General features: G+C 37.4%; 1 protein-coding gene across 1 annotated transcript in view; it reads right to left on the bottom strand.

Moving 5' to 3' along the window:
* Nucleotides 1–207: 207 nt before the first annotated feature.
* Nucleotides 208–11,618, bottom strand: part of LOC137049036 (zinc finger protein 271-like) — a 36,489-nt gene continuing 25,078 nt past the window's right edge. Inside the window, exons 4-6 of the mRNA XM_067427432.1 lie at nt 10,419–10,642; nt 8,465–8,557; nt 208–3,002 (exon numbers count right to left, since the gene is read on the bottom strand). Of these exons, the coding sequence (XP_067283533.1) occupies nt 1,879–3,002; nt 8,465–8,557; nt 10,419–10,642 (1,441 nt within the window). The 3' untranslated portion in view covers nt 208–1,878. The remainder of the gene's footprint in view (nt 3,003–8,464; nt 8,558–10,418; nt 10,643–11,618) is intronic.

Below are 11,618 nucleotides of genomic sequence, written 5' to 3'. Positions count from 1 at the left end.
GAGTTGGAGTTGAGTATAATGCCGCTGGTTGCAGTGTGTAGGTCCATCCATCGCCGTGGTCTCGACTGGCAAAAGGCTGACGATCATGCAGCAGTGGAGATTTATGGCCGGAGAGTTCTGCTAGGCGATACCAAGTGGAAGTGACGTCATGGGGGGGTGAAGGAAATTGAATTTGATTTCTGGAGGTTTATTAGTTTTTATTATTAACATTTATTGGTTTGCATTATTATTATATTGAGTTGTTGGTTATTATCTTTATTTTGATTTAGTTATATTGTCAATAACTTGTTGCTTTATAAAATGTTGCTTGTATGTTTTCCCCTTGTCTTGTTTAAGTGAGCTCACCGTTTGGCTTATATACCTGTCTTTTTGTGTCAGTTGGCAGGTCAGTCTGTTCTATTAGGTTCTCCTGAGTTTTCTCTTTATATTGAGTTAAAGGTTGTTTTGCTGACCTCAGTTTATTTAAGTCTAGCTAGATTATTTGTTAGATTTAATTGATTTACTTTTTATTCTTTATTTTGTGACTTTTTGTAATTTTTTTGGGTAAAATAAAACCCATTCTTTTGTTGGAAAGTTGGTGTCCTCGTGTCTTACTCTCTGGCATTCTCACAGGGAGCAAGGCCATGCAGAGACTTAAAAGTAAGAAGAATTTTGAATTTAATACGGTAAGACACAGGAAGCCAGTGAAGATCATGCAGAATTGGGTAAATATGAGCAGAACGTTTGGTGTGGGTGAGTAGTCTGGCAGCAGAGTTCTGAATATATTGCAATTTGGAAATGGAGCTAGCTGGTAGGCCAATGAAAAGTCCATTGCAGTAATCGAGACGTGATGTGACAAACGCATGGATGAGTGTTTCAGCATCAGAGATACTGATAAAGGGACAGAGCTGAGCGATGCGACGAGACGAGAGAGGTATGTATCAACTCGGTTTAGTTAAGGGAATAACATAGTTTAATATGAAAAATCAGTGAAGTATCCCTTTAATGTATTAAAAACTGGTGTCTTGTTAATAAAGGAACGGATACTGTGAATTAGGGAATAGGGATGTCACGATTCCAAAATTACAGTAGTCGGTACCAATACCAAACAAATTTTACGGTACTCTGTACCAATTTTTTTACCACAATTTTTTTTTCTTATTTAACTATTAAAATAAAAAAAATAAAAAATCAATACAATTCAAATCGTTTATTATTTAAGATGATAATCATTATAAGTAAAATAGTACATAAACATTCAAAGGCTGTATGCTGTTTAAAAGTAGACATTGTTTATAAATAATAAAAAATAAACAACCACCTAGGCATAATTATTATTAGCAGTAGGGACAAATTATTAATAATTTCTCTCTATTACAGAGAGACAAAGTTAAATCTACTGTACAACAGTAGCCTAATATATTTGAAAATGTTCTCACGTTCAACCAAACTTTTATTATGACGGGTTGCCATGAAGACCTTTGAGTGTGTTCATTTCATATCACAGTTTACTCAATTGAAATGGTAAACTTTCATGAAGTGACAGTTTATGCATTTGTGTCCTTATATAGAAACACACGGCAGAGACTACAAAGACATCAAGCAAGTGTGTGTGGATGGTGTATGTGGGTGGTATATGCGCGTGCCCATCTGCGCGTCGGATGCCTTAAATCCAAACCAAGTCCATATGGATGTTGTTCCGGTCTTTTTCACAGCTCCTCCGTTTTGCTTTCAGCTGTGTTTACTCAAGATGACGAATAAGATTATGCGTTGCACTCAGTTGCAGCTCGTGGCTCTAAATTTCTCAGGTAGTTTCCGTCATCGACATGCATTATCGCGATACAGCGTTATAATTAAAATCTCTATCTTAGGCCAATTTTGTATAATTTATATTGCATATTATTTATATCGCCCATTATTAGTGTGAACTCTCACGTGCCTTTTAAGGTTTTCTTTTCGGTTGAAACTTTTTCCGCATTGTTGGCAGGTAAATGGCTTCTCTCCAGTGTGAATCCTTATGTGGTCTACAAAGTGTTGCTTTGTAATGAAATTCTTTCCACAGTGAGGGCATGTGTAGAGTTTCTCCCCAGAGTGAAGTCTCATGTGGACTTTAAAGCTTTCATGTTGATCAAAACTCTTTCCACACTGAGGGCATGTGTAGGGGGGCTTCTCTCCAGTGTGAATTCTCATGTGCCTGTTCAGGCTTCCTTCTCGGTTGAAACTTTTTCCACACTGTTGGCAGGTGAACGGCTTCTCTCCAGTGTGAGCTCTCATGTGCCTGTTAAGGTTTCCTTTTCGGTTGAAACTTTTTCCGCATTGTTGGCAGGTGAACGGCTTCTCTCCAGTGTGAATCATTATGTGGTCTACAAAGTGTTGTTTTTGATTGAAGTTCCTTTCACACTGAGGGCATGTGTAGAGTTGTTCCCCGGAGTGAATTCTCATGTAGACTTTAAATGTTTCATGTTGATCAAAACACTTTCCATACTCTTGGCAGGTGTAAGGCTTTTTTCCAGTGTGAATTATTTTGTGGACTTTAAGGTGTCCATGTTGTTTGAAACTCCTTCCACACTGAGGACACACATAAGGCTTCTCTCCAGTGTGAACTCTCATGTGCCTGTTAAGGTTTCCTTTTCGGTTGAAACTTTTTCCGCATTGTTGGCAGGTGAACGGCTTCTCTCCAGTGTGAATCTTTATGTGTTCTACAAAGTGTTGTTTTTTAGTGAAACTCTTTCCACACTGTTGGCAGGTGAACAGTTTCTCTCCAGTGTGAATTCTCATGTGCCCGTTAAGCTCTTTTTTTAGAGTGAATCTGTTTCCACACTGTTGGTAGGTAAAATTACTAGTTCCCTTCTTTTTAGCCTTTTTTCGTGACATTGTCTTAGTAGCCTTTTTTCGTGACAATGTCTTTCCAGGCTGTGAGCAAAGAAAAGTTTTTTCTTTTGTTATGAAATCATGATTCTTATATTGATCGTTCTCTTCCATTTCATTCAGTACTTCACTCTCCTCTTTCAGCACCATCAGTTCTAAGGTGAAAAGAGACAAATGGAAAACAACAACAATTAAATGGCACAAAGCAACAGACAAAAAACATTTCGACATGTAAAGTATCAAAACTAGATCCTATTGTCAAGGGTGTCGCACTGGGGGGAAAGGGAAAGGAGAAAACCAAACTCCAGTCAGGCCAATCACATTTTGTATGGAGTCGGTGGGCGGGCTAAAAATAATGACGGCAAAGTTGTGACGGTTTCTTGTGAAATCCCAGCTACTTCCCTACAAACAAAGAACGTCACTGAAGTCATTCTTAAAAAGGAAGATGTGTTCGGAGTTTTGCCGACCGGATACGCCAAAAGCTTAATCTATCAACCAGCTCTGCTCTTGGGAAAACTTATGGGACCCGCTTGTGATTGTTGTCTCACCACTGATAGCACTCTGGTTGGTTGTAGAGCTATCCTATTACGTGCAGAGGAAATTTGAAAGGCAACCGTTGATCATGCCTCTCAGATTGAGCTCTGCCAATGGTTTGCTAATTAATTGTAGGCAGATCCATGTGTGAGATGACAACAAATAAATAAAAATTAATTACGGATTAATATATAATACTGTATATAATGTATTTACATTAATATAACTATATTAATTATATAACATGCATCTGAGTATCTCTTAAGTAAACTAACGCAGACCTGCCAACCTTGAAGAAATTTTATGAGTACAACCATCAACCAGGTGCTTTCTACAGTGTGGCAAGATGGGACGTAAAACAAATTTCCAATGGTAAACTGAGCATTCTATTGAAGCGGGAATTCTGAAATCCACTGCTGCTTCAATATACCTGTATATAATACATATAATCTAATTAACTTCATAATCAAAACCTTAAACAATATTTATCCTCCTATATTATTATAATGATTCTTTCCAGTTATGATTTTGCTTTATGTTTCTTGTTTTCTAAAGTGTGTATTTGGTCTCTGAGGAGTGACTGAGGGTCTGGCCTAGAGATGTGTGATGTGTCACTAAACACTGGCAACAAGGTCGTGTGTTTGGATTTTTGAGGTATCACACACACCCTAAACATGCCAGGAGTGCAGTAACAGCGTTTGCTCACTTAGCCCAGATTTCAGATATGAAATATGGATTTGACTTTCATTTAATTTATTATGTTTTATTCCTTTTAAATTTCCTTTTACTGAAACACTAAAAAGTCAAGATGAATATTGCCTGTACTGTTGTGTGTCCCTCTCACTGAAAGAAAGCACATGTTATCAGCATGTTTTGGTAAGAAATGGTTAGAACTGGAGCTTAATCAGCTCCAACCTTGGAGAGACTGTGTATCTGTGTATGTGCGCAATTTTCTGTGTTACAGATCAGTGTTGAGAATGGTGTACAATGGGCACCCTAAGAGATGGATGGACTCTTTGTTCTGGGCAAGCTGGCACCTGCTCCAGATCTGGAAGGTCACTACGGGCCTAATTCCAGGGTGAAAGCGTCAACAAGTGACACATCCATGGAAACGTGCATCAGATTAACTGAAATAAGTGGAAATTTACCATGACTGTGCATTGTCTCTGAGCCAATCAGAACCATCCACAATGCAGTAATGATGTGGATAGACCTTGAAAACGGTATAACCGTTGGGACAATTGTATGTATGATAGGGCGAGGCAACGAGACGGTGAGAGAGGGAGCGCGGCCTCGAACTCCTTGTGAGACTTGAAGCTGGCTTCTGCTTTTGGAACTGCAAACTAGTCTTAAGTAAATTTTTCTTTTAATTAATTGCAATTCTGAATCTTTGTCTTAATTTCTTCACTACTGGTCCTGGGTCATAGGCTGTTAACACCTAACACTATTTCCAATGCACTCCAATCACTGGAAGATGTGTTGGTCCAGGACGAGTCAGGGGACTTATTTAAGTTTTTGTGGGGGGTTTGCTTTATTTAATATTTCAAATGAATAGTATAAAATAGTATAAGTACAAAAAACAAAAAAAACAAAAAAACACTTAATATGGGATAAGTGGTGCCCCTAGCATTCACCTATTTCGCCAATGCACGGGCATGCTTAGAGGAATAACATGGGTCAGAGATTTTCAAATAGGCTTTTGTCAGTTGCCATTACACTGGCCTAGCAAATAGCCCTATTGTATGCTATGCATCATTAACTGAGCTCGCCACAGCTGGACCGCTGATGCCAATGAGCATTCCAGTTCATGTGCAATGCAAGATCGCTCTGGCGCCTCCATGTCTGCTGTAGTCTATTTGCTTCTTATTTATTAAATCCAGCCAATAGGCTAATGAAACATAGATTAAATGAAATTCACTTTAAAAAAAGAATTTCTACAAAACAAAACTTAATAGTGGTCAAAATAATTTCTGACTCACTCGCATCTTTGATTGATTATGCCTTTTTCATAATCAATATAGCACAGATGAAATGTAAAATAACTATAATATTTAAACATAAATATGAAGCAAAAACATTGTTTAAGGTCTACAAGTAAATTAGGCTACAGTCGAGATAAATTTCATGTCTGAGCGGGATTTGAGCAAACGTTGTTTTACTGTTGTCGCTCTATGATAAATTAAAATAAGCTGATAACATCACTTTTTTCTCCAGAACGACTGTACAGCCAAATAAAATTTTGTTGCAATATTGTCCCGTTTAACACTGTTAAGCTGCTTTGAAACAATCGTCATTTTAAAAGCGCTATATAAATAAAGTTGATCGATTGATTGATAAGCGGTTCATGAGTGGAGCACGCCTTCATAGCATGAAGCAGAGCATCACACCACACAGCTTTGCTCATTACAGGCTCGTTCACGTCAGAACCCAAAAGAGAAAGTAGCTTTTGTTGCGCTACACAGCTACTTGCTGGATAAAGTAGTTAGCTACTAAAAACACTGTTTCAAAAGTAACTTTTGAACTTTTAGCTATTGAAAAATTTAGTTAGCTAATAACGTCGCTACTTGTAGCTCGCTTCTGCTCAACACTGGCTAAGGACATAAAATGTATCTGTTCTTTAGCCTACTATACTTTTTTTTCTCATATTCTCTCATATGTTTTTGTCTCATATTTATGTTTAAATATTCTAATGTTATTTTTAAATTTTCCTCTAGGCTATATTGATTATGAAAATTACAAAGATGCGTAATATGTAAAAGACAGGGTCAGAAATTATTTTGACCACTTCATAAAGTTTTATTTTGAAGAAAACCTTTCTTTAAAGTGAATTTCCTTTTGTATAAATTGTATCTTAGTTTTAATTAAAGTTTCATCAGCCAATTGCCTGAATTGAATAAATAATAAGCAAATAGACTAAAGCAGACAATAATAATCATGACATTGAAGCGCCGGAGCAATCACTGGAGCGCATCTCAGTGATTGCAAACAGAAACTCAGCAGACTACTTACCTCACAGACATGAAACTTATGTGTAGCTTGAAATGCTTGAAATGTCCACATTTAAATTAAACAATTCAAAACTAAAAGAAATAGGCTAGCAAACTGTTCACACTAGCAAACTGTTCACACGAGCAGCTCATGATACTCAGATCGTTTCTGTTGAAAATGCTACGCTCGATCACTGCATGTGCTGTGAGTTTAATCTGGCTCCTTGGTATTTAGTATTAGCACTCCTGTAAATAACTGAAGATTATTCATCACGCCCAGATGGCCGGTTCCAGGATAGCCTCCCCTCTGTGTTTTCGAATGGACGCGAGACAAACTACACTTCAAATATTTTTTTCCCCAGAGTTAGTTTAGGTCATTGTAGGCTCATTGTAGATGAGTTAATTTTAAGTGTTCAATTTTTAAATAAGTTTAGTTTTAGTTAGTTATTTGATGCTATAAACAGGGCTCAACATAAGCAATGGCCCAATGGCCTGGGGCCAGTAAAAGACTACGTCAGGCAAGTTGCCATCCGCAAAGGCAAAACAAACATCATACCCAGTGGCGCGAAGAGTGTCAACGTTACTTAATTTTTTTTAATTACGTATTAAAATGGCATATAACTACGAAGCTGATAAGAGAAAAAGAACATTCCTTGTGTCATGGAAAACAGTACACTTGGGTGGATAAAGGTGACGAGGGCATGCACTAGGGCTGAACGTTTTAACATCGACATCGCAATGTGCGCGTGAGCGATAGTCACATCGCCGGAACATGCAATGTGAAGGGTAGTAGCCCATAGTGTATAAAGAGAACGGGAGCACACAGTAAACACGAGTTTGTTGATGGAGTGACATGCACGTTCCTAATGCCTGCACAGTGATTGGTTCGCTGTGCCGCTGCTCACGGCCAAAAATTGACTGCTAAAATGCGCGACGAAGAGGATCCGAAGAGGAAAAAAAAAATTTGTACCAGAAATCATCTTTTTGGGACTATTTTGGCTACATAAAGGAGGATGTTGACCAAAAAGAGGTACTTTGCATGGAGTGTCTTGTGGCCACAAAACAAGAAAACACCACCAATTTGTCTGATCACTTAAAACGGCACCACAAAGCTCTTTACGACGAATACAAAGCAGGGCTCGACATTAACGCTTGTCCGGGACATGTGGGTGTTTTGAAGGGACAAGTGAAAGAGAATTTTACTTGCCTGACGGACAAGAGCCTGATTAAAACAAAAAATAACTAGTGAATCACCAAAATGCAAGATTGTTTGTGCATTAATTTTGTGTAAGTGGCGATCGATTGTGGATAATATATAATGAGCTGATGATAATAAGGTTGCGCTGTTCACGTTCGTGCAGCCTCTCGAGGAGAAATCACAACACTAGAGCGTTTTCCTGAATTCCATCACGACTTAAAATGACACTGATTTCATATGACAGTTCCATAAACAACTAATTAACATTCACTTAGTCACTTACATTTTAGATGCAATATTTAGTGTTGTTGTTCTATTTCAGTAGTGAAAATCGTTCACAGCAGACCCGTAAGGCGTCTCACTCACAGCAACAAGCGTGAACGATTCAGCGTTTGAATGAACGACTCAATGACTCACTCATTAAGACGGTCACCTGCTGCCACCTACTGGAGGTTTAGTTTCATGTTTGCACATACTTTCCAACATTTCTTTTTGTCACTTGTAATGAAGCTTGCTTATTAGTGAAATTATTAATATCACGGAATGGTAATTATTGACTTTAGCCTGGATTGATAGCTCTCAATATCGCAATATATATCGTTGGGGGGAAAAATATCGCAATGTAATTTTTTTCCAATATCTTGCAGCCCTAGCATGTACTGTTTAGTTTGCCGACAATTTCCAACAAAAGCCGACCAAGCTTTTGTCATTTTACAAGGGAACACAAAACTACAGAACACAGGCCTTAGATGCCCATGAAAAAAGCCACCAACATTTACAGTGTGTGTTGGCAAAGCGGGTAGAGGACAACACATCAGCTGGGCCACTTCATTACTGGACACAACGAGCCAACAATGACACAATCCTGCGCATGGTGAAGTTAATTAACACTGCTTACCATATTGTGGAGTGAGGTCCCCTTTACTGCCTATGAGAGAGCGGTCGCTCTTCTCAAGAAGAATGGTGAAAACGTTGGCTCTCAGTACCTCACCTATGTAGCATGTCGAAAAGGTAAGTTACTCAACTAGCTAACTAATATATCACTGTAACTTTGCTCATAAATGATAGATCCAAAGTGCGAGTGCTTGACTTGTGTGATGAGTGAATGTGTCATTCCAAAGGCAGCGTGCGTGCTCCGATACAGACCGAGATGAGACAAATAAATTATACTTTCGGTTTCACGTGCATGTCAGGGACACAAAACTGCAGTTCCGAAGCTTTGCGCGATCCAAAGCACAGATGTTTGGAGTCGAATGATCCGAAGCGTGATTCAAAACACACCTATGTCACGTGACTACGGCTAAATAAAACCCAAAATATCTTATATAATGTGTTAGTTTGTTAATTGTTTACCTTTTGTTTATATATATATATATATATATATATATATATATATATATATATATATATATATATATATATATATATATATATATACATATACAGGTCCTTCTAAAAAGAAAATTGCATATTGTAATAAAGTTCATTATTTTCCATAATGTAATGATAAAAATTAAACTTTCATAGAATTTAGATTCATTGCACACCAACTGAAATATTTCAGGTCTTTTATTGTTTTAATACTGATGATTTTGGCATACAGCTCATGAAAACCCAAAATTCCTATTTTAAAAAAAATTGCATATTTCATCCGACCAATAAAAGAAAAGTATTTTTAATACAAAAAAAGTCAACCTTCAAATAATTATGTTCAGTTATGCACTCATTACTTGGTCGGGAATCCATTTGCAGAAATGACTGCTTCAATGCGGCGTGGCATGGAGGCAATCAGCCTGTGGCACTGCTGAGGTGTTCTGGAGGCCCAGGATGCTTCGATAGCGGCCTTAAGCTCATCCAGAGTGTTGGGTCTTGCGTCTCTCAACTTTCTCTTCACAATATCCCACAGATTCTCTATCGGGTTCAGGTCAGGAGAGTACAGTAATACCATGGTCAGTAAACCATTTACCAGTGGTTTTGGCACCTGTAGCCCATTTCCTGCACACGCCTGTGCACGGTGGCTCTGGATGTTTCTACTCCAGACTCATTCCAGTGCTTCCGCAGGTCCCCCAAGGTCTGGAATCGGTCCTTCTCCACAATCTTCCTCAGGGTCCGGTCACCTCTTCTCGTGCAGTGTTTTTTGCCACCCTTCCCACAGACTTCCCACTGAGGTGCCTTGATACAGCACTCTGGGAACAGCCTATTCGTTCAGAAATTTCTTTCTGTGTCTTACCCTCTCACTTGAGGGTGTCAATGATGGCCTTCTGGACAGCAGTCAGGTCCGCAGTCTTACCCATCATTGCAGTTTTGAGTAATGAACTAGGCTGGGAGTTTTTAAAAGCCTCAGGAATCTTTTGCAGGTGTTTAGAGTTAATTAGTTGATTCAGATGATTAAGTTATTAGCTTGTTTAGAGAACATTTTCATGATATGCTAATTTTTTTGAGATAGGAATTTTGGGTTTTCATGAGCTGTATGCCAAAATCATCAGTATTAAAACAATAAAATACCTGAAATATTTCATTTGTTGTGCAATGAATCTAAAATATATGAAAGTAAAAATTTTATCATTAGCCTACATTTTGGAAAATAATTAACTTTATCACAATATGCACATTTTTTGAGAAGGACCCACACCCACACCCACACCCACAATTAACAAAAATACACATTATTGGGGATCGAAAGTTTGGGCACCCCAAGTCAAAATTTGTATTAATGTCCATAAAAAAAGCCAAGAAAAGATGGAAAATTCTCCAAAAGGTATCAATCCTTCAAAAATATTGTTAATTTCTGTAAAGCTGGATATTTTAATAAGGATCAAGTGATTGGGTTCAGCTTTGAGAACGAAACTAACCTGTTTGTTCCTCAGTTTCTTCATGTTTCACTTTCAATGTTCCTTCAATATTGTATTCACTCTCCTCTTTAATAAAATCCATCTTTGTGTCTTCAGTCTCCTCTTTAAATGTCATCTTTTTGTCTTCAATCTCCACTTTAATAAACGCCATCTTTATGTCTTCAAAAGCCTTTGAAAACTCTGCCCTGTTTAAGATGAGATTAATTAGCAGAAACAAATCCACACTGAATCACCTCTTGTTCAGTTAATAATAATACATTTTATTTGTAACGCACTTTATATTAAACAAAATAAGTTGTTTAGTTAATGGACTTAAATCACCTGATGAGACAAAAACACTCAAAACGAACACAAAAACATAACGAAAGAATTCAAATTATACAAAAAAAAAATCAGTTTATCTATTTAACTATTTGTGGAAATTGAGATAGAAATGGAGTGCTTCGAACCACGGAATCATTTGTAGTGAATCAATCTGTTCAATTGACTTGGAGAGTCTAAAGCTCAGGTTCTCTCGTCATTTGCCAGAGGCTGAATTCATGTTTGAACTGATTCACGATAAAGAACGAAATGAGCCGCTGCTTCTGTTACTGATGAGTTTATAATGTTACTTTACTCACACAGCGCTAATAAATGTTAAAAAATAAATGCAGTTATACATTTAATAATGTATCATTAATTCGGCTTCGCTTCAAACGGTTTCTATCGCTTCAAAAACTTTGAAAGCTTAGAGCACAAACCTATTTTCAGCAGAATCTCAACAGACGCAGGAGCGTGGCACGACTTTATGACGTCACACACCGAGACCAAAATAAAAGTCCCAGTTACTGCTGAGTCTAAAATCACAAAAGTGTATGGGAATTTACATAGAAATATATATTTTAATAAAAAATTACAAAGATGACAAAATTCAGAGTTGTAAACATGTTAAATTACTCTAAATCAAGACAGTACCCAACATTAATTTTTACTATTTGTATATATAAAATATAGAAAACACATTAAAATTAAAATTAATGAGGAAATACCAAAACTTCACAAGCAAATAACAAGGTTTCTGTGGGGCACTGTGGTCTGGATATATGCAGATATATGTAGTTTGAGAGTGTAGAGAGACCGAGCTTTGATGGTTATATTTAGATATAACCATCAAACAAAAGCTTTCTTCTTATGGCTTATGTCTTTAGACTTTATCATGTT

Source organism: Pseudorasbora parva, chromosome 20 (genome assembly GCF_024679245.1).
Source record: "Pseudorasbora parva isolate DD20220531a chromosome 20, ASM2467924v1, whole genome shotgun sequence".
In the NCBI taxonomy this organism is placed as follows: domain Eukaryota; kingdom Metazoa; phylum Chordata; class Actinopteri; order Cypriniformes; family Gobionidae; genus Pseudorasbora; species Pseudorasbora parva.
This window is presented reverse-complemented; position numbering and strand designations above follow the sequence as displayed.